The sequence below is a fragment of the Anopheles coustani genome, chromosome 2 (genome assembly GCF_943734705.1).
Source record: "Anopheles coustani chromosome 2, idAnoCousDA_361_x.2, whole genome shotgun sequence".
Lineage (NCBI taxonomy): Eukaryota > Metazoa > Arthropoda > Insecta > Diptera > Culicidae > Anopheles > Anopheles coustani.
In genome coordinates, this window is record NC_071289.1 from 10,474,825 (window position 1) to 10,499,022 (window position 24,198).

At 46.8% G+C, this 24,198-nt stretch overlaps 1 protein-coding gene across 1 annotated transcript in view; it reads left to right on the top strand.

Moving 5' to 3' along the window:
- LOC131262096 (paired box pox-neuro protein) overlaps positions 1 to 23,754 on the top strand; it is a 40,509-nt gene extending 16,755 nt beyond the window's left edge. Inside the window, 6 exon segments of the mRNA XM_058264020.1 lie at positions 12,077 to 12,217; positions 12,355 to 12,445; positions 17,501 to 17,537; positions 19,385 to 19,577; positions 22,467 to 23,332; positions 23,398 to 23,754. Of these exon segments, the coding sequence (XP_058120003.1) occupies positions 12,077 to 12,217; positions 12,355 to 12,445; positions 17,501 to 17,537; positions 19,385 to 19,577; positions 22,467 to 23,332; positions 23,398 to 23,754 (1,685 nt within the window).
- The last annotated feature ends 444 nt before the right edge of the window (positions 23,755 to 24,198 follow it).

Consider the following 24,198-nt stretch of genomic DNA (forward strand, 5'->3'; position numbering starts at 1 on the left):
AATGGAGCAACGAAATGGAACACATGTTTTTTCCCTTCTACCTCCGACGTTTCGGTATCATATTGATTTTTATTGGGTGTTTCATCAATCATCCCGGATCGTGCGATAGTGCACGAATCAAACGCAATTATCACCTGCGCTGGAAAAATAAGTCATTATTTATCGTTTAGCAAAATCACTTAATGAAGCAATACAAATTAATTCCGAAAATTCTTCCACCATACGCCATCCAAGGAGACATTGTACGGACGTGACGAGGTCCGCTGTTGAAAACCGGGTTGTGCACGTTCTGGTTTCTGGCCGGGAATGGTCGATCCCAATCCATCGATGCAATTCATATTCCATCAAACTGGCGATGGCCGATGCTGTCGACGGGCGAGCTGTGGTTTTCCGAGTTCGCTTCGCAAAAAAAAGGAGGGGAAATAAAAACCAGTAGCAACATTGGCATCGGTTTTGAAACGCTTTCCAAGCTGCAACACTTATAGTCTGCAGATATTAATGTTATGCGCCCCCTGGAATAACGCGCGATCGGTTCGGAAAGCATTTCGATATTTTTTTTGCTGTGTGCAAATTGTTTTTCTTTTGGCTCGGATTTTGAGAGAGAACACTTTGGTCGCAGTCTGAAGCGACGGCGAAGAGATGAGCACGATTTTAAAAGCATTTTTATCCGAAAGTCCCACTGCTACTGTGCTTCGGTGCATAAATTAGAGGTTTTTGCACGCGCACCGCCCGGCAGGATGAAAAACGGGAAGAATCTGCGATCCGCGAGGGGATCGCTTTTGCAAAGGCAGAAGCGAAGCGAACTCGATCCGAGCCGATCGCGTTTGCCGTTTTTCTCCAGATTCCGTCGATTCAATCGGTGTCCTCCGTCAGGGCCAGTTGGCCAGTGTGCACTCCTAGTTGGCAAGGAAAGGTGGTGGAGAGTTGGTGGGAGGGGAGTCAAGGAGAAGTTCGGTAGCGATCCCATCAGCACAAGGGGCCACCATGGCCTTTCCCCTCCCCGCGAGGTGCAGACGACGAGTGTGATGTTGTTCTCGCCGATTTTCTCCGCTTTTCGTCACTTCGCTTTACCGATTCGATCGATCGTTGCGTGTCCGTGTGTGTGTATGTAAGCGTACGTGCCGTTCCGTACCGACGCGGAACGGGATAAAATATAAAAATTATATTTACAGATTAGTTAATTTTTTATCTGTCTCATAATACAAGTTGTAATAATTTGAAGAATTTTATGCGCCGAACGAATTCGCAATGGTTTGCGAATTCCTCGAGACCCTTCGTGCTGCCGTCTGGTCCGTCGCTGGTTGGACGGTATGCGGCCGGATAGTGATACGTTTCGGTTTCGAGTGCGTCAACGATGCCTCCGGCGCACAGTAGGACGATGGGGTTTTGCGTCCAGGACATTTTAAGATGTTTAGAGTGGGCAAACTAAAGTGATAAAAATGTAGTTTTGGTACTTGGGATGATTCAAATAAATGGGAAAATTATGTTTTAACGTAAAAATGATAATAATATTTGATATTTAAGTCCTTTTCTCTGCGACGAAAGCTCATCGAAGAGTTTTCTTGTACTTGATTTGTTTGAAATGTTTTTGAACTTCTAGACTAAATATTTAACTAACATTCATAAAGCTTCAAATTGGGAACACCTTCAACCTTCTAACTGGTAATTACATAATTTGTAGATATCAATATTAAAATAGATTAAATAGAAAATTAATGAACTTGACTTGTTTTGATCAGAGTTGTTTTAAAAGTTAATCGATCATAAAAATAAGCTTGAAATTCGAACGATTTTTGATCATACCAGAACATAGTCCATTGTGGTTCAACAATGTCCGCTGGGAACTCCGGAACGGGAACCATCGTCCCCCCGGTGACAGTCGGCGCAATCGATCGAACCCGCTCGATCGTGCAACAGTGCGTCGTGTGAGAGTGATTTCCCATCACTTTAAATTGGATGCACTTTTTGCCATGGCGCACCGTGATCGCCTGGACGTGGCTCCCGACCTGGCTTCACGCTGTTCGCTGCCCGAGCTGGTGGAGTTGCGCCCCTAGAGTGGAGAGACATTATTCATGCCGATAGAACCGCCCGATATAAATCAAGCCTGTGCGCGTTGACTGGAAAGGATCGCGTTTTTGTTTCCCATCGCCGGTTTTCGCGCGAGTTGTCGATGCGTTTTGCCTTTTTGCGCACCTTCCCCTCCACACATGGGGCCACTGGTACTCCTTTCCCCGCACACAGACCAGCGGAAGGATCAGTGCAAATGATTTGATATCTTCCCAGCAGACCGAGGTAGTTGGGAGATCGGCCCTTTTTTTGCGTCTTTCTCTCTTCAGCTCCGCCAGAAGAAGCTTTTGGTTGTCAGTTTTCACGCGTACAACTCCGCCCTCCCTGGGTGCTTCCACCTTCCCGAGATGCACCTCGTCCTGTGAAGTTGACAATTAATTGACTCGAAGGATAGATTTATGCAATCGCCCGGGCGAGCGAGAAAATGACGAATGACGGTGTCTTCTTCGCGATCGCCTTTCCTACTCCTGCTGGGAGGATCCATTCTGAAGGAGTTCTTGCTTCGTCCCGAGAGCGCGATCGTGTTGTGTTGGTGAATGAGATGGCGAGGAGTGGTAAAAAAAACGGTCCAAGAAACGGTGCGTTCGTCAAATGATATGGTGCTGGTGGTGGGTTTTGTCAGTTTATGTCCGAACCGGTGATTGAAGTGGAATTAATTCATTCTCGAACACTTTTCCCCGGGGCGGAACTTCGGGACGCTGTCACTTCTCTAGGCCGGTTGGTTGGTTGGTTGTGTTCTCACCTCGGAACGGTGTTGAAAGCCCTGCCGAAGCGGACGTTTCGGAAGCCGGTGAATTAATTGGCCCCGACGCGTACTAACGAACTCCAGAAGTCCGAGGGATCGATCGTAAATAGTAGACGCCGTAGGAGTAACCGACCGTTTTGCCAACGAGGAAGCTTTCGTCTCGTCGTAACGTTTCTCAAACGCTTGTACCATGATTTATGCTACGCTCCGCGGTGTCCGGCCGACGACTTCGTTTGGGAATTGGGGTTCATTCGGAGTGAAAAACTAGCCCCAGATGGAGTGCATGTTTTATGCTCCGAACCTGTAGGTTGTTTTTGTGGCGTATGCTGCGTAAAGTTTTCGCTAACTACGCACCTGTTTTACTGCTTCATTTGCCACCGTGGCCCGTGGTTCCATGCCTGGTTCCACGGTTCGCCGACGCATGGAGAAACTTCCTGCACGGTTCACGGTTCGGCCGTACGCCGTTACACTTTTTTGTTGTGGCCCTCCGAGCCTCCGGCAGGAAAAATGATGTTTTCAGGTGTTTTTACCATTTTATTTTCCTAATTAAGATGAACGGTGTGCGCCGCGCGGGTTGGAGCATCTGGCCGGATCTCTACTCGGTGCCCTTTTTGGGGTGGAATTTGAAACTCGGGTTTACGGCCACCATGCCGCACTCTACCCAGCGACATTGCCGCCCTTTCCTCCGGGGTTGTCCCGAGCTTCCTGGAAAATGCGTCAAACGTTACGCATCCTCCGTGGCCGCGGTCATGGCACGGTGAAGGTGGGAAGGCCCAACTGCTACGGTCATAGGTTGACAGCCCCGTACAGAGACATCGTTAATCCGGGGGAGGAAACTGCGGGGCAAAAGCAACCCTTAATCACTTCTCGTGAAGTTGTAACCGGCCAGTTTTAATGGGGATCGAGCAAAGCCGGCAGGTTGTATCCCCGAGGGCTACCGGGTGGATTCGTTTTAGCTTCGGGCGGCATCAGAGCTTGGCTTTTTGCCCTCACTCGATGCGGAGGATGCCTGGTTTTCAGTTTTATTGAAGACTCATTTCCGGTGGCAACCGCGAAGAAGATTAATCTTATTTTGTAGCAGGAAACATCTGATTTGTCGAAATCGTTCTTAGTACAGTCGGATCAAAGGAATTTGTTTGAAATTTTCTTATATCATGCGTTCTTTAGAATAAAAGTAGTTTGAGTAACATAGAACCTTCTGATTACTATTACTTTTCCTTAAAGTTTACGAAAATAATACGCAAAAAATAATCGTCTTCAAAATTTGTCCGTAACCAACAACCTGCATCAGAAAAAATGGCGAAATAATTTAACAAGCCGAGGCACGCGTAATACCCTCCGAAAATGCGCCATGTCACCGATTCAGGCCTTCGCAAAGCTGTCTTTATCTGCCGTAATGAACTCGCAATAGCGCCTCATTAAGCGGTCTCATCTCGCTAATGATAACAATTTACCCGCTAAATAATTGATCGTTTTCATCGAACAAATATCGTCGCTTGATCCTCGCTGCCGGGCATCAACGATACGCGCTTTTCCGCTTTATCCTTCGCAAGGGATTGTAATTTGTATTTGGTCCGCAACTGCACAAACACTTTGTGTGTCTTTTGTGGGGACGGTTTGCGATCGGAGGCGACAGACGGCAGATGCCCGCAGATGCAGGTAACGCTGGTTCTAAACTGCATCTAATGCAGGTTTCGTTTTTTCGGGAGATCACAACGGTCGGTCTCCAACATTCCACTGAGACGGTGATGCGTTTGACGAAATATAATCAAAATAATTGATTGCTGCGGTTTGCGATGCTTGGGAAAAAGGGCTCCGGTACGGGGAGAAGATTGATGCCTCCGCTTCGCGTTCGGCCGTACCGACGTCGTGTCCTATTCCTCGAAGCGCCCGGAGCCCCGAACGCCCAACGGTGATGGGTGCGAATGGAATGGGCCGTATTTCTGATTAGCGATGCACCGAAACGCTGGTGACGGTGCATTAGAATGGCCCGGTGCTTAGAAACCGTAGATCCGCATCGCCCCGTTCGAGTGGATGCAGAAATTACAGTGCATCCCTCCCGTGCGTGTAATCGACGAAAGGAAGCGCAGGATAATCATAGGGTCATAGGGAAGGCGGCTGACGGTGTGGACCCTCGGGAAAGAGACCGAAATTCTCGGCCCGCGGTCTAATGTCGTCCCGAAGGCAGAGCGCTTCAGCTAAAAGATGGCATTAAGGTTTGGCCGAACTCTAGCAAGTCTCGGGCGTACAATTTGAGGGTTTTGAGCGGCCAGCGCTTTGCATCGGATCAGATAGGACAAGATTTTCCTTGTTTTTCCTCTCTTTTTTCGCCCCTCTCTTTGCTTAAGAAAACACATTTCTTGGTCCCAGGAGTTGGACTATAAAAGTATTTTGATTGACTTGAATCAATTAGACGATATCAGGCGATGGTTATGGCCGGGACCTCGGCCCCCGATATCCGATTACGGGTCGGCATCGTTCCAGAATTGAGCCGCCCACTCGCCCTTCCCTGCCCGTTACCCGATCCACAGTTCAGTCCAGTTTCTCCACCTCCAGACGCACCCCAAACGAGTGATACCACTCGAACCGACCTTCTTTTTTTACGATCGTTGATGATTTCGAAACGTTTCGGCTTCTGAATTCTCTCGGATCCTTCCTCCGGATCTACCCGTGCCCTTTTCGAAGGAGGAGAGCTGCGTATGTAGATTCCCGGAGCGCGTTTGATTCGTGCCGTGTCCTGCCGAAAGCCTTCCATCACTTCCTTTAATAGCCTGAACCTGCGGGGCTTTTTTGGTCCCCTTTCGGAGGCGCGGAAATCGTTTGGGGCGTTTTTAATTGCTCCGTCAGGTTGCGAGTAGTTGGGTTGTGAGACTAATTAAACCGCTAAATTCCGCCAATTTGGCAATGGTGGCCGGCAATGGGTTTCGGTTCGGAGGATGGATGTAAATAAAAGTTCGCAGGGTGGAGTGTTGGACCCGCTAGCCAGCCACCGCCCTCCGGTGAAACCTTCCGACAGCCAATCAGAAACGGACTGCCAGAGGCCAGGATGAAGAAGAGAGCAGCACAATGCAAAATGTATTCGGGGTAGCAAGATCGTCGTAAACTTGGCAACTCACCGGGACGCTGAAAATCCGTTTGTTTGTTTTATTTAATTTCGCTACTCGCGCGCCGCTGTTACTTTCGGACGGGCGTGTACCCATCAGTCAGCAGTTTATAATGGCAAGCGTAAAAGTTGCTTTCGCCGGACACGATCTCCCGGCGTGCTTTTTGTCTCATCCACGCTGGCGTTGGAGTGTTTCGGAAAAATGACAAACGGCTCCCCGAACGTTAACGGCAACCGTATAAACACACGTTCCGAGGATCAGGTTTATGTGCCACCGCGATCTGCGAGCGATCTTTTCGCCGACACACCACGTGAAGATGGCGAACGGTGGAAAGATGCCGTGGTTTTGTTTTTACGAGCTCAGGTTGGGTGTTTATTGAGGGAAGAGACTAGCGGAAGAGGGTAAGGACTGGAAGGCCATCGCAAGGAACGGTAGCCAACCGGTAGGCTCAACCGTAGGGCCGCAGTTGGCCTCGCAATCCCCCCATCTGTAAACGGAGAGTTTTATATGAGATGAATTTTAATTTCTTGCCATTTTCAACGATACTCAGCTAACCGGCGTTCCCGGTCTCTGGCTCCCCGGCCGATGGCGGCGCCGTCTCGAAACCGCTTTTTCCACCCGTCGCTTCCCCACTGGGCCAGGACCGTCCGGGGGTTGGACCGTACAGCGTGGCGCTTTACGAGAAGCACTCACATCTCTCGGCCATCGGCCATTAGCATCGAAGCCATGCTGCAGCAGCAGACGAGCACTTGAAATGACCATAATAATTAATCGGACTGCTCGGTGGCTCATCACGACCGGGCCGCCGTCTCATTACGGGGCTAGTTGATGCGGGCGCACCTTTTTTTCCCCTACCCCTCCTTGCTTTGATTTTACTTTTGCGTAACGTATCACACGATTCTGGCCGCCTCCCGAACGGTATTACAATTATTCCATTTATGGTCCTGATCTAAAGTACAAATTTAAAACAAGTGAAACCGACAGCTTTAAATTTGCAGATATCTGAAATAAGGGTTAAGGAGTGAGAAGAAATGGAGGAAAAAGATTAAATGATGGAGAAAATATCCATGAATAATGATCACAATGTGATTCTAAACTTAATAATATCGTAATCATTCCGATGAATATAATATCGAACATAAGATAAGAATAAAAATTAATATAATTAGATAATTTTTAGGTTCTTAGTGGTGATTCATAACAATGTTTAAAATAATGGAAATTCAAGCAGGAATCTATAAAAAAACTTTACTTTATATTAAAGATTTAAATATGTAATGTAAAGATTAAAATCCTAATTTCCTCTAGAGTGGGATACAAATCGAAACATAAGCCTATCAAAACATGAGAAGAAATTGGATAATGTTTCTACTTTAGAGATGAATGAAAATAAGAATGTCGGTTTTACTTGCCTTACATCGGAGCAGAACAAAATTAGTCGTATTTACTCCAAGTGATAAAAATAAATGGAGTTCAAAACGATCAATCGAGCGGAGAAGCTTCGAGCCAGCATGTCGTTGTTTGGCATGTTTGGTGTCACAATCAATATAGGGCATACACTTGCGCAGCCAGCTTAGTCTTTCGAAGTGCATTCTCGGCATACTTGAGCCCGCAACTTCCCGGCCCCAGACGGCGGCCCGAATCGGGCCCCAAGCTCATTCATGCCCTCGGCATGCACCCTTTTGCCCGATCGCTTGGCCAGCCTTTTGGCCATTCGCCGGAATCGCACCAAATAAAATGGTGTTTAAGCGACGCTGAAAGAAAAACCAAATGCGCCAAACTCGGGCCCAACTGGAAAACCATCCCCCCGGTCCGAGTCATGGCCCGTCAAACACCGTAACCGCGACAGATTGACCGGTCTATCGCCATGTTTCCGTTCCACTCCGTTCGCGCATACCATTCATTCAGCGCCGGTTTGGACGCTCTGGTGCCCTGTTGGTCGGTCGATTTTTTTTTGTTGGTATTTAAAATTATTTCCTAAATGAGCATAGCGTTCGGTGTCCCCGCTCGTCGCCACACGTAGCCCCGCCAAGCCAAGGTGGGCACCTGCGGCTGGCGCGCACATTCCTGCCCGGCCCGGATCCGATCAAACAACGGGTCCCGTAATGAAGCCATATCAGGCGGCCGTGCGGTATTTCGCTCCCGAGACCCTGGACACACCGGTTTCGGTCGTGGACGATTGTTTTTTCGTCCCTCTCCTCTCCGACTCCTGGACCGAACAAACAGGGAGGACGAGGAAAATGGAGCGCGGGCGTCTGCCGATGTGCACAATATTAAAAAGCATAAACATATTTCCCGGTTTCCGTTCCGTCTCGACCGATGGCCATTCCCAACTAGGGAACTGTCGACGGGAACGGGACGCGGGCCCGGGTGAAATGGGGATGGCGTAAGAAAGACATCATAATTATATCCCATCAATCAATTCGCACACCACATATTTCACCATGTGACGGTATTTTGTTGCGCTTCGTGACGGCGTCTCGCGATATGATTGAGGCTTTGTTTCATTTCGTTTTTTTTTCTCGTTCCCTTCAACTCGGCTCAAGAAATGTGTTATTTTAGTCGGTCTCGATCCTTCCGTACTCATTCGGAAGAGAGCATCATTCGATCGCCGATCGAACGATATGTTTGCAAGCGAAGAACCCCCTTTCCCGATGGGCGATAGATTAGGACGCGAAGGTGATCTTTGAAATCTCAACCGCATCCCCTCGCTCGATCGCATTGGGCAGCTGGTCGGATCGTTAAACGCCCAGTTGGTGATCGTTGCGATCCGGTTGCGAATTGCGCACCACAGTTGCGGATTGTTTTTTATCGCTCCCGTTTCCTTCCAGTTGGCCGGACTCCTTTGCTCATTATCGATGCTGTCATCGGGGTTGGGATGGTTAAATTTTTATCACGCTTCGCGATCAGCGTTTCATCGACAGACGATTCCCCTTACCCTACCCCGCTCCTTCAGTGTCGCATTCTTGAGCTCGATGGACAAACTTCTCGCCGTTGGACTGAACTGGATGCATTTCGATGGGTTTCGGTTTTTTAAGCCTTGCTTTTGGGGACGGGGACCCGGTGGATATGTTTTTCGTCACTTTGCACCTCGGTATGATTTTATGCTTCCGATGGACTTGCACGTACGCGATGGTTATGGTTTATATCATGTTTAATTCATACGATCCGTGTCACTCACGGATGCGGACAACTCGCATCGATTCGGTTGAAGGAGTTGTAGTGGAAATATTTTCAAGTAAGCGGGAAACCCCGGGAAAGGAGTATCTAATTTACATAAAGTACATTTTTGCCGGCATATTTCGTTCGCAAGGATGCTATTTATGCGATTAAACCTTTTGAAATCGATATCATTTCGAATATTTCGAATTTGCATAACATGCCGGTTCATGGTTGCATCTCACGAACGTTCAAATGCAACTAAGTGCAATGCAATCTAATCGCTGAAGGATATTTGCTCGTTTTGCACGCGCGATCCAATTCGCCGTTTGCTCCTTCGAGCGACAGCTGAAGAAGTTCGGTTAGAAAATTTCCAAATTTAACGTTCTAATACAGTCGCTGCCTACTTTTCCGTTCTTATTCACATTGCCTGCTCTAATCAATAGCCTTCGATTGCAACGTGAAGGCCGGGATGCCGTCGGGCACGGTCGGTCGTGCCCCAGCATTTGTCGTATCAATATTTGATTTATGCTGGCCGACCACCGGCTGTAGCGTTTCGACACTTCCATTCTGGCTGCGGCGAGTGAGAATCGGTCCTATCATTAGCCGTCCGGACGTGGCTTCGGGGTGGAGACGGTTGCTGCCGATCGTGTCGCTTCTGCCGATCGCTGCCTGACAACGCGCTTCGGTTTGTAATTATGTGGCCGGCGGGAATGTTGGACTCACGTTCTAAGCCCCATTTCGGGCCCCGTCGGAAATTATGCGCCAGTCGCAGGTGTAATCAGAGAGATACTTTTCATATCAGCAGCCTGCTGACACATCCCGACGAGACACTTTGGCACAGAAACCTATATACGGTGCGTCAAACTGAGAGGAATGAAAAAGAACCCTTTTCGTCTGCAAGGACGAATAAAACGCAGAAACTCCTTGGCGAAGGTATTTCGTTGGTTCCAATTTCGGTTCAATTTCGGCCTGCAAGAGTTTCAATTTTCTTTTGCCCGAGATTCAACCCTGGACGGGAAGGATGGACGTCGTGTAGCAGCAATTGCACGTGTTTGAACATGCAATTACATTTCATTACGAAGTCGCGTGCCCATCGCCGGCACCGGGAGCTGGGCGTGGCCGATGGAATAAGTGAAGGTAAACACGATGCAATAGAAGGAGAAAAATCGCACCCGAAAGTGGTTTTCGAAAGTATGTCGGGATAATAAGCTCTAAGTCATGTTTTTGGTCAATGAAAGGAAAAGTGGAGGGAAAAAAAATTACATTTTGTCGGTATAGCTTTAAACTTGTTGGACGTGTGCCAACGCGAATTTGATGATTTTTGGTTCCGATTACTCTGTTTAGTTGTCTCTTTTCTGTATGTATTTTAGAGCAACTTTCTGAAGGTCTTTTTCTTTTCTTGTTTTATTGTTCATAATTGTTATTTCGGTGGATCGGATCATTTGGGAGAGAAAAAGCATTAAATACATCGATTTAAAATGTTATTGTTAACCCACGAAAAGTCTTTCTACTTCTCTTCGATTCATGCATTTTTCTCTTCTTAATGTTCATCAACAAGAACAATGTTGTTCCCTCTATGTTGTCCTTCCCATTGCCTGCGTTCCTTTACGGTGTGAAAAGAACACCCTGCAAGTTCCACCTGGCCGGGATCTGGTTGTCTTTGCTTAATGTGTCAGTGCGGCTGCAACCGTCAAAGTAGTGTGGCATTAAGAAAACCGAAAATACTGATGAGCCACGATCTCTACGAAGCGTCTGTGTCGTCATTGTCCTTGTTCGACCCCATTTGCCCATTTCTAACCCAATTTCGGTTTGATTGAAGTAAATGCACTTTGATGGGAGGTTAGCAATTTTGTCATTAGCCCTGTGCAGGTGTCTGTTGCGCTTTGGGGGTTTTCTGTTTTGCTCGGGGTGTTTTGCTTGTTGTCTTTCCCTTATTCTTGTTTCCTTTTTGCTCTATCCTGGTGCTGGTGAACGACTGGGATGGGCACGTGGCCAAAGGATGACTTTAATTATTGCGCAGTCTATAATTAAGTTGATGCGAGCTGATGGATTCACAACGTGGGGTTGTGAACTGTACAGAACTTTTCTTCAGTAACGAATTTTAATGAATCAACAAATTTACTTTACTAATAATAAATAAGGTAATAAAAATCTTTATGCTTTGTTGGACATATTTATAAGAAAGTCAAGTATATTCTACGAAGAGAACATATTTTTGAGAGCCATGTCAGATGTTCATTCGGGAATTTTTCCAGTTCCCGTTTGCTACAGCAAAGAGTTTCGCGATTCTACTGGGTGACATTCTTTTGCCATACACCTCTTCATAATTTGCTTCCACGAAATGGCAACGAGCGGAAAACTTTGAAAAATTCCATCGCCGAAACATTTCATAACGCAGTAATATTTTTATGACGAGCCCCGGTTGGGACACGGATGATGCTTAAAATTGTTCCTCGTCGCAACAAAAGGTCTTCCAAACCGGACTGTATAGGTCTTATTTTTCGCTACCCACTTTCTGGCAAGTGAGATGGTGGGAAAATGATCTCGTTACGCGCTTCTTGGTTCTTTTTTACTCACCTTTCGGGATATCTCCAGGGTAAAGTATGTTCATTGGCACAAAGTTGTCTCCCGGACAGTTTTCTGCACAATTTCGTGGTGTGTAACACTTCTTGAACGCAGGCATTGCAGGGAAAGCATTGCGTTTTAATTGGGAGGCCAATTTTCTTCACCTGACGAGACGAAAAGACCGAAAACATTCCGTTGCGGCACGTTTGGTGCCAAATACGCCGCCGGGTCCCGTTTTTCGTGCGCATTTCCCGCTACGGTCAAGCAATGGCCATACTATTCGGGACCGGAATTATCCGAGGCGCAGTATTCCTTAGGGAAAATCGATCGATTGACGTACGTTTAAGCGGTTAAGGCCTTGAGGGATTATCCTATCTGTAGAAATAGTTGTGTGCCGCGAATGTTATCTCAACTCGTATTTTATTCCTTCCAGGCCAAGCCGGTGTGAACCAGCTGGGAGGAGTCTTCGTGAACGGTCGACCCCTGCCGGACATCGTCCGACGGCGAATCGTCGAGCTGGCACTGATGGGCGTTCGACCGTGCGACATTTCCCGCCAGCTTCTCGTGTCCCATGGTAAGTAGCTAGGGAAGGCCCCCGCTCCTCGGGGAGGGGGAGGACTTAATTAAATCGATAGATTAACCATCCCCATTCCGGGTTGCACCGTTCCGTTTCCGTTCCATTTCCGCGCCCGCCGCCGCCATTTCCTGCAGGATGTGTATCGAAAATTCTGACCCGCTTCTACGAAACCGGATCGATACGGCCCGGTTCGATCGGTGGCAGCAAAACCAAGGTAAGACATCGGTACCCTCTTGTTCGTAAGCTTCTTCGCTGTGTGAAGGGATCGAAATGGAAGCAGTGGCCCCCGTAAGGTTCTTGGGAGATTTAAGAGCATCGGTATCGAAAGTACGCCATCTTAATTATTCCCGCAACGCGACCGGGAATCGATATCGGACACATTTCGAACCGAAAGAGAGCAAAAAGAAGAATATTACGGATAGCTTGGATTGGTTTCGTAACAGAACGAAACGACCGTTGCCCCGCGCCGTGCGCCATTAATGAACTGTGAAGGAAAAATGCCCCGAGGGCACGGTATTGGAAGCCAACCGTCCAACCACGGGGTTGTAAAAGGACACACAAACCCAAACCCTTCCCCGAATGGGGTGGACATTCTTGGCGGCGCCTCTCGAACCGTTTGGGGGAAGGATCAAACAAAATGGATTCCTTTCCAGCCATCCTTCCGGTGCGCGTTACAAACTGCGAAACAGAAAAAAAACACTTTAACCCCACGGTGGACGGAATGGATGCCAGGGGTCAGGGAACGAAGCTCAGGAAAGGACTAATTGCGTGTCGTAAACAATTCAACTCCTCCATCCTTCGGCTGGCCCGTTTTAGGCCCGTTTGTTACAACGAGACGCGGCGGGGTTTTTTCGCGTGACCCGTGCAGAGGACGCTTTTTCTTTTTCGGCCCTTCCAGGACTCCGGTCGGACGGTGGTGGGAAAACGACACTATAAATGTGGAACAGCAAAAAGTTATGGGCCCCAAATTGAAAGCCCCGATCGGAAAGGGTAGATAGTGACCGGCGAACGCCGCCAGCCGCGATAGAGAATAATTATTTATAATGTGAACCAATATGTCACTGTCATATTTCGTTCGCTTCTGCCCGAGGAAACATGGTGGGTTGGGAAATTATTGCTCGCTGGTGGTAAAGAAAACTAATGGCACAAAGAGGCAATGTTTTAGACACAGGGTTGAAGTGTCACCGGTGACCCGTTGGAAGGATCTCTATTAGGCTCGTCGGGATCGTGGGCAATTTTCTATCAAGATCCTTTTACGGATACTTTTGCTGGTTGTTGAGTGGAACGCTCGTCGAGGACACCCTCGATGCGGCACAGGAAGTGGATGCGTTGAAATATGCGTTGTTCATCGTCTATTTATGAGGATCGGATGAGATGATCGTTTTCTTACGAGGAGTAATTACACTCCATTACTTTTTATTCTCTATCATTCTAATGTGCGTAAGCTTTACGATAGCTATTATTGTTTAATTTCGGAGCTCAACTGCTGCTTACAGCTGTGTCGGATGCATGTTATAGTGTTTGGTCCAAACTGAGGCAATTATTGCATGAATTATTTCCCCTTCATATGAGTTGTTGAAAAATTAAGGCCTGTTTATCCTTATTTATAGAATGTCCGGGTCGTTTGTAGTCCTTTTCGATCATCTGTGGACCCAGCAAGAGCACGCGATCTTTCGGTATGTAACAGAGACTGATTTTACGAACTTAAAACATAAAACTAAGAATATAAAAATAGTAATTTGATAAGCCGTTTCTAAAAGAGAACAAAAATAAAAGGGGTTTTCCCCTCGAAACGAATTGTTTGTATGGCAATCAATGCTTCGAAATGGATTTGTTTGAATAGTTATGATTTTCTCGAAAAACATACGCATGACAAATGTGTTCGATGCGCCTTTAAACATGTTGCTGAAACGCTGCTACCGGAAACAGTAGCCACTTATCGAACATTATCACCGTATTAGTGCCATGTTTGCTTTGCACCATGATATGATTCCCTGGCGTTCAGCAATGACACCGTTAGTTCACCTGGTTGGAAAGATCCCCCGTCGTTAGGCGCACGGTGGGATGTTCCAGTTATGGATTTACTTCTAGGCCCTCCTACGTTGGAACGGTTGATTGATGATTGGGGTAATAATGTTGACATTAGACTAAATATACGAAAATAATTCACTACGTTACCGAACGCGGGGACACACTTGCGGTCGTTCCCGGGTCGGGAATATGACCAAACACCCTCGGTGTGAGTGCGTTACATTATCACTTTAGATGTGGGTGAATTGAAAAGCGAGTGGAAAATGAAGGACTAACTTAAACAGTCATAAGTATCTAAGTGATAATGAGCACAATACAAAGAATTAAACGAAATTGATAAAGCATCTCAAATGGTTATTCATGAACATTATTCTTGAAACGTATCCTGAAAATTGTTGTAACAAAATGAAAATATAAGATAATATTGTTGAGTTTTTCAATACATCTAAGTATTTTTGTATGAAATAAATATGAAAATACAATTGAGTAAAATTACAATCTATCCACCTGCAGAACGATAGTTCTAATGAAGTGATTTGTGTAACCACACGCGAATGTCAAGCTGATAGCGGAGGTCCTTATCACCCGACCTTGGTTATCATCGCGTACGAACGTGGGAAATGCAACATGTTTTCGGGAGGGAAAAAATACGTACGAAAAACGCCACGCCACCCGAACCGATCGAAACCATGCAGTAATTATCAATCACCGGAAAAGTAATCGTTCATTTTTGGAAGCCCGGCTACTTCGCTTTCCGGCAACCCGGCCCGTTCCGTTTGGGCTTAAAAAAGGGCTTTTCTCGTATCGATCGGAACGGCGCAAGAGTGAAATAATTAAACGGTAATGAACGGTTGTTCGTGCTGGTTCGGGGCCAGTTTTTCGCGCGGTTTAACACGTTCAACATGCTGTCGTGCTGAGACGATCAAAATCAAAGCGATAGGATGCAGCTGTGCAGCGAGAAGGTGCACATTAATTTATGCTAATGCTATGGTCCTTTGGCTCCCGGCCGCCGTTAGATGCGGCATCATGCGTGTTCTCGGCGATGTCTTTCGTCCCTGGTGGCGATGCTGATGCGACGCCGGTGGTCGAACGCTGTCATGTTCACACCATCGTCGCGTACGGGGAAAAAGAAAAACATAAGTTAAAAAAAAACCTCAACGTAAAACGGAACAACACTCGCGAACAAAAAGGCGTTTTGGGCCAAACGGTGCAGGAAAAAGGCGATCACGGCCCGCAGGGCATCAGTTTTCCTTTCGGAGGTGATTCCGGCCAGATAAGCGTCACTCATAAAATTCAATTTAAATTTACTAAATCGTTCCCGGCCTCCAACACGGCCTGCGACCACACGGTAGCTCCACTCCACTCCATCAGCACAGGAGGTTCCGATCGTATCGTACGGTTGTGTTTGCGGCCCAGGTTGTCGTATGATTTATGGCCGGTTTCGCCCGTTTCGAGCCACGCCAGCATAATGTTCACATGTTCCATTTCACCCAGGGCTCCCTTTGGGCGAATGGAAGACACTTTTTTTCCCACCGAATCCGGCCAGAGAAAGAGACAACCGCAGTGACACAAACGTCGGCAGCATCACGGACGGAGTTCGTTCGATTCGCGGTTTCTTCTTCCAAGCAACTGCGGCGTCGCGCGAGCATAACTCCTCCTTTTTTCTCCCGGAGTTCGCCGTCGGCAGGACGTCCGTCATGCATCTTGCTTCTTATTCCCTGGTGAGCCTTTTCTGGTGTGCTTTAGGTTGAACTTTCTTTTTAGATAGGGGCTTATTTATTTACCGGTTGCCTTTAGTCGCGTTTCCTGCAGCAGTTCGTTTCTCAAGAGGACACGCTTTCTTCGAACTATGTAGCATATGTACAGAACCGTTTTCATTCATTCGTTATTTTCATTTATTCCTTCCCCATTTAATTTCTTTTACATTCGTTTGAAGTGTTATTGAAAAGTCAGTTTTTTTTTCTTTTTTAGTCAGTATTTAAGTCAATATTTTATTATTATTAACTTTATGTTATTGATATAAATTATTTTTGTTGCTTTTCCTCACACCAACAATAACTTTTTAGTTTTATTTCTGTTTTATTTCTTTAGTGTTCTCCAGGAAATCTTTAAAACAGATCCTTAACTGTTCGTATTTCGAGTCTATTATATCAATATCTTTGTTGTGCATTGCAGTTTCAATATTCAATTTAATCTGGTTTAGGTAATGATTGGTATTTAGCAACCAAATCAAGTTGGACGGCGTCAATCTTATAACGATTGTTCATTTTAATTTATTCTATGGAATTTCTACCAATCTTGATGTTTGTCTCTTGAATCTTCTGTAATGATGCTTCAGCCCAACAGTAACTGCAATGTTATGTGTTGATTGTTCGGTGGCAGCGCTCGAGTCAGTCAAGCACTATACTTTGTACCAGAACGATAACGAGTTCTTCACACCAAAACGCCACCATGCCAATGATCGCATTCGCTAATATATTCCTATCGCTTCTGCCAGACATTGTCGTGGTTCGATGCCATTCCGAGCACTGATTGCTACCCGGGCCCTGCTCGAAATGATTGGGAAAACAAAACGGTGTACGATTTGGATCGAATCTTTACCATCGTTGGGCGCGATTATTATGGCCGGCCCATAACAAATGATATACTATCTGCAGCCGATCGGAGCGACCCGATGCCATGCAATATAATGATCGCGGTGTGTGCGCTGACCATAGCGTCAGGCATTTGCAACCGACCGATCAGCTGCCCGAATCTCACGCCAAACGTCTGATGGGAAGGTGTTAATAATCTTGTAAAATATTCATAGTCGCTCCGTGGCGCGGTTCGTCGCCGTGCAGGGACATTCCGTATCATAATGGTGCCCGGAGCCTGGCTGGTAATGCTTATAATAAAACAATTTCCACTATTTTCCGACAAATCTGTACATCGGTCGGTGAGGTGTACGGGGGCGTACGGGAGAGGGTAGGTGGTATCGGACGGTTTATGAAGAACGTTACAAAACGCGCTTGTAAACAGCAGAGCAGAGTCTCGAAATGGGCTGTAATTATTTCAGTTTTATGACACCCAGCTCGCGCAACGTCGCAACCCTCGGGGCATCGCCATGAACCCGGCGGCGATTTGTGCGCCTTGCGGGACTGCCTGACCCTGATCGATGGCGGATCGATGGCGATGCACTGCCCGGGACGACGACATTCGGCATTCCCGGCCCATTCCGGACCGAACAGGTGATTGGCAACCATTGGCAAGGGCACGGATGCAATAAAAAAAGGAACGGCTGGCCCGGGCGGAACCGAACCGACCCTTTCCAATTGTGGCCCCACGGTGAAACAATAAGGTTACAATTAAAATAATTTGTACTTTCAATTTACATACGCCGCACCGAAGCTTCGCGGTGGAGAATGCGTTGACTTGAATCCCACACTATTTACGGTTTGCAAAGCGAATAAAACCTTCTGGTGCTACATCCATTTTAGTGTTTGTTCTTTTTTCCAATTACACAAAGGGCAATAAAGTTGTTCGAATCAGGAATGTACTAAAAGTTACTAGTTTCACCATTTTTATTTGCCCATTGGGTCTTGTCTTGGGTCATACATAGAACAATCACTTTTATTTATGTCTATTCTGGTTTGTCCAGTTTTTGTACAATGATTCATCGAAGGATCAATCATTTAAATCATGTGCTCTGTATAAAGGCAATAATGTGTTTTAATATTTTTTTATACTTATCACTCACCAATAAACAGTTGCAATTTTAACTTTCACAGTATTATTCAGCTCACTTCATAGCTTGTTATCTGCAATTATCAGTTCTAACCAAAAAATACCTTGTGTTTATGACACAATGATAAGAAAAACCTTAAGATCACTATTTTCTCTCTTTGACGTCGACAAAGGTTAAAATGTGGCATAGTTAATTATTCCTAGAAGGACCTCAGGAACCGATTACCATTAACCCTCAGCAATAGCTCAGCTGCACCCCTTGTGAATTTATTTCAGTTCAAAACCGTCAAAAACTGTTTACCATTTGACGCTTTCGAGTGGAGATTGAGATAAAGTTTAAGGGGTTTTGATAAGACTTAAAAGCTTGGTTCCGGAGTCGGTTCCGGAGCGTTTGGAATTGGAATTGGAAGTAAGAAGTAAACGGTTAAATAACCTGGTCAGTGCAATGGACCTGATAGTGGGAAAGCAGGAATGTCGGTTCCATCTAAAATCCTTTGTATTGTGGAAATTAATTCCTTACTGCAATCGGATTGATTTCAGCAGTTTGTGATCGACCAGCACTCGAAGCCGAGGGTTCTATTTTAAGGGCGAGCACGACTAAGAATAGTTGAAGGTTGATTGTGATAACGCTTTAAGTGGAAAAGGTACGCTAGTTTATGGCAGAGGTCACAATGATTGGCGTACTGGAACATACTTCGTCCCGTTCGGCTTGTTCCAATTTTCCCGACCATAAAGTCGGCTCGCTTCGCCGTTTGCCAATCTCGTAAAAAAAAACGGAGCGATTTATAACGTCCGGTTCGGCCGATGTCGCAGGACTCTAACGGCACCGCTCGATTGAGACCGTAAATTCCACGCCAGCGTAACACCGGTTTTACGGGAGTAAGTTTTTGATGGATTTTTCTTGCACGGCTACTTAATATCCGTTCGGTCACGTGTTTTGTTTTTTCGCTGTAGATTTATAATTGAAACCGATGATTGATGCTCTCTGCCCTGGGTCGGTGCGCCGGGTTGAACAAATTGCCACCGTGGGCTTCGTCTTTGGGCCCCGTGGGTAACGCCACGGCAAGCTATCAACGCGACAAAACACGATTTATTGGTGCAATTTCGCGGTCAGCGCGATATGCTTGCGACATGCTTATGATTTACATAATGGAGTGCCAAGTGTGACCCACGAGGGGGATAAGGAGCCGAGAGCATTGGGGTTTCGCTGATAAGCCGCTGAAAGAGCGCAAATTTATGGTGGCAATATAATAAATGACCATTCAACGGCAATGCAACGCGAACGGGAAGTGAGGGTTTCGTGTGAGGTTCATTATCGCCTCGGTGCATGTAACAATTTTCTACTCACCTTTTCTTTCGTTTTTTATTAAACTTTTACCCAACCCGTCTCTCTCTCTCTCTCTCCCGCAGCAAGTGGCAACACCGACGGTGGTGAAGAAAATTCTACGCTTCAAGCAGGAAAACCCCGGCATGTTCGCCTGGGAGATCCGCGATCAGCTGCTTTCCCAGCGGATATGCGACCCGAACACGATACCCTCGGTCAGCTCCGTCAACCGGATACTGCGGAATGGCGGCATGTGGACGGACGACATGACGTCGAACGGTAAGTCGAGTCGGGGGCGAAGGATGGACCGGTGATTTATGGTTTGCATAATTGTGTGAACACCTGTGGAAAGGTGTTAACCGTCCAATCTGTTCCGAACACCGATGTTACAAAGTTGTCAATCTTGAGCGATGGGCTAATGAGCAAATCTTTAGCGCCAATAATGGCAGCTGTTGTTATAATGTAAATTTTTATGGCCATTACCGTCGTTTGTGGATACTTATGATGTAAGCAATAAATTCCGTTTCAGATACTAGGAAAATGTATGCACAAGAAAGCATGACGATATTCGAAGACGTTTCCAATGATAATTTAGGAATTAATAACAGATGTCAATAGGTGAAAATAAATAACGAATATTGTATAGTTTTTGTTTAATTCTTTCATGTCTTTAATTTGGTGAATTCAACAGACAATATAATAATACTACTATAGGTTCATTTAGTTTATTTGCTGACAAAGCAAACAAACAAAGATTTTGTATTAAAGGACTGGATTATATATTATTGATGTGATATTTTTGCTGTGCTTAGCATGAACCCTTTTTTGTTTTCTTCTTTAGCATTCAAATTTTCCTTTCCAATGGTACTTGTGTAAGTTTTTCACTGTTTGGAATAAGCTTACGAATATGTCTTTCTTTTTGATGTTTAGACGAATTATGTTTACTCTTCCGTGCATTTTAAATCACGATACAGGTGCCTACCTTTCCCAGGAAGCGTCCACCTCCATTCCAATCACCTTGTGTGGTTATGTGAAAGTAGTCCTGATTGATCGACGACGACAGCTCGCTCGCACACGAGTCGATCGTTATTCACTTTGGCAGCTTCAACTTTGTCGAGTGTGTGAAACTCATCACTTAATTTGCCCATTACCCCGTTATCTTAACTCTGCATCGGATCCCGCAACTCGCAGGATGCAACCGTTGAAACAACATAATCAGCACCCGTTGCACATACTTTTCCTTTCTCCGAGCGAGTCGGCCTAAAAGGAAATGGAAAATTCTCGCCTTGCACCTGGCAAGTTTGAGGGCCTGTGAGAAAAAGAGGAGTAAAGTCGTTGAGCGCCCGAAGGACAGCGGTATGGCGTGCGTACACGAAGCTCGCACGGATGACAAATTTGTTGACATTAAGACTCTCATTACGATGTGCGTGTGTCGGTGGGCCTGCCCTTTCGGGTGGGGTTAATTAAATTTGCATAATTTAACACGCGCCGCTGCAAGTTGGGAGGGAAGGTAAGGAAAACAAAGCGGGAGCGTGGGACATTTTCGCAGGAGGAGTTTGTCTGGGGCAAAAGAAGCAGCTGACCAAACACACCGAGCCTTTCGACCCATTAACACAGACATCATCATTTGGCTGATCATCATGATCAAGCTTTCCACGTCGAGGCGCGGGAAAAAGGTGTCCTTATGCTCGGCACACGCCCCGCAAGCAATTGTTCGCCTTCCTTCGAGGTTTCTCTTGGTGCAATTGAGCGAGTACTTTTGCTACACTTGCGCTGCATGATGGCCGCAAGCGAAAGCGTGCGCCAAGATCGTCCGGTAAGACGGAGCGAAGGCGTGCGTCCTGGATGCCCCGGGGGAGGATGAAGGGGGGAGAGTTTTGGGGCACGCGCATCCAGACGATAATGATCACGTACGTAAGTGCGCGATGTAATCATTCAATGAGCACACTTTTCCCTAATTTTCCCCCTCTTTTCGGGGGATCCTTGCGTCGTTAGGGTTCGTCGCTTGCGTTGCAATCTTTCCCGGGCGAAGTCGCACCAGACGTTCTCCACCGTCGGTGGCTTCGCTGGATGCAATTTGATAATTGCACTGCGATATGCGCCGGTAATGAGAGCCTTTTTTGACAGACAATCACTCAGTTTGGCCGGGCTCGTGTCGTCCGATCGTTCGTCCGGCGGCAGATTGGGGCACTTTATTAGCGCACTTAATCACTACCCGTGTGTTCGTCTTCGGCCAGTTCTCTTCCGTTGGGCCGGGTAAGACGAATTGCGGGTCCGTCCCATAACATGTTTTTCATTTTTCGGGTGAGCAGCGAAAGAAAAATGTTTTTCGGAAGTCGGCCACCTAATTGACCCTTTTCTGCCTGACGCAACGAACGATGGCGGGTTATTTAAGGGTTGTGTCTTGCCAATTCTTGCAGTCCTTTTGGAAGCTTCCAGGGACTTCGAGGATCGTTTGCACCAGCTGTGCCACGTAGACGCTCAATCGCGATTTTCCGTTGGGCGCGAACGTGCGAAAAGAGGGCGCGGAATCGGTGCGCTCGCAGCTTTCATCATGCGTTTATGCAAATGCTCAGACTATGCTAAAGGTGGCGAATTGCAATGAAAGGGTAGCCGGTAGCCGGTCCATGGTTTAGCAAGGTGGGGATTAAGAGTTTTCAGTTTTTCATTCAACTTCTAAAGTGCACACGTCAGACTTTCCGTAGAAAGATTGATGAGTGGTATTTTGGAACAGAACTGCGTAGCATCATCAAATAAGTTTAAAAAGTCGGATAAATTATCTCACGATAAGGTTTTTCGTTTGTTTCCAGTTCATTTAAAATTGTTTTAACTATTTTCTATTAATCATGAAAAAGGTGTAGCGATTAAAATTTAATAAAATGTCGAACTGCAATCGGTAGTTTCGAAAAAAAGAGCAAATTCAAGTTTAATAAGTTGATGAGGAACGTTCTTTAAGTGAGCGAAAAGTTCTTCAAGAATCTTTAATACCAGCTGTATACCTTTTTAATTCAAAATCAAAATGAAATAAAGACCCAAACATTAAAAAGAAATATAGAAGCAAACATAAACGGAACCAAGGAAAAATAAAATAAAATGATAAAGACATCTATTATGACGCTTGAAAAGTGAACACGTCTACAATGTTGCCTTATTTCCTCTTTTCCGTAGAACAAATGCTCAGAGAATCGTCCCATTCGTCGGGCGCCTACTTGCCATCGAAATCGATGACGCATCCCTTGTACAGTCAAACCCTCGAGCAGCATCAGGCGTTGCTCAATCAGTACCGCTACAGTATGGCCGCCGTCTCCCCGGAACACGCTGCCAAACACCCCGGATCGCTGTCCCATCACCAACACCATCTTCACCACCAACACCACCCTTCACCATACGGGCCTCAAGGAGCTCCTGGAACGGGCGTCCCGGTGCCGATGGTCCAGCGAACGGCAGCCGTCAACATCATCCAACATGATGGCGCCACCGCCAAGCCCGTCTCTGATACGGCCCATCCCCACCACCCTCAACACCCGCTTCCACATCCGCAGGGTTCGAACCACCTCGGCCCAAAGCCAGCGCCATCCGCCGTCAGCCTTCCCGACCTCAGCTCGCCCAAGCTCACGGTCGACTCCAAGAGCGAACCCTCGTCGTCCACTCGGTCGACTCCGACAGGCACCACCTTACCTCCGAGCACGGCTCCCCCCAGCGGACAGATGCCGTACCTGCCGAAGCACTGGATCTGGAACACGAGCTTGTTCTACGCTGCGAACCGGGGAACCGTTGGACCTCCAGGCTCTTCGGACTCTCCGTCGTCGGCGGCAACGATGGCGGCGGCGGCGGCAGCGGCAGCAGCGGCTGCGGCCTTCCCCCACGGTTATTTCACCTACGCCAATCCCTTCGGTAGCAGCGGCGCAAACTTCACCACGCAGCTCGATGCCAGTCTTCGCAGCGACACGACCGCTTCGAACGCTTCCTCTTCTCCGGTGCAGATTACCGACGTCAACAGTGACGACTCGTCCGATACGCACGACGATCTTCGGGTAAGTCCCTCCACGGTCACACAATTTACGCTCGAGGTCCTTACTTACTGAGCCTTTCCTTCCAGACCGCCATCTCGAAGAAACGGAACCCGTACTCCATCGAGGAGCTGCTGAAGAAACCGGACAGCAAGAAGCAGAAGATCGATGGCGTTACCATCACGTGTGTGTCGTCGGGAAAGGCGGCCTCGTTGCTTGACGATGACAAGTACCAGTACCGCTCATCACCTTCGGTATCCCCCTCGAAGTCCTGCCCTTCTCCCACCGGCCCACCCTGTAAAGCTTCCGACTGTCGTTCGTCCGTGTCGCCTCATTCCGCCGGGGAGGAAACTGAGGGATCGGCCGGCATCGTCTCAGCGGTCGTTCGATCGAAGCTGATCGATACCAATAGCGAAAATAGCATTAATATCGAAATTTGTGATTAATTCAGCGCCACGTAGGTTCAAAAAAGGTTCTAACCGACGCGACGGAGACAGTGTAAATACATTAGGTAAAACGGATGAAAGTTTTCCGATGGACGTTCTGTTTGGTTAAAGTAATCAACAAACGGAAAATTGTAGCAGTTGTTCGTTAAGATAATTTATTCACCACCTAGGAAGTATTAGTTGTTTTTTATTTTATTTTTAAAATAACACACCAGCATCTGTAAGATATACCGGAAGCAGTCCACCACACCAGGAAATGTATCATTAGCAGTCACGTTTAACAAGGCAATAAAGTTAATGTATGAATCGTAAAACGTTTGCGCACGAAAAAGATTTTATTTTTTACAGTTGAGAAATGCCGCGAATGGATTGGTTTTATGGTCAACTGGTCTAGGACTCATAATTTTTGGTTAATCGATACAAGCAAATATGAACGGTGTAGTA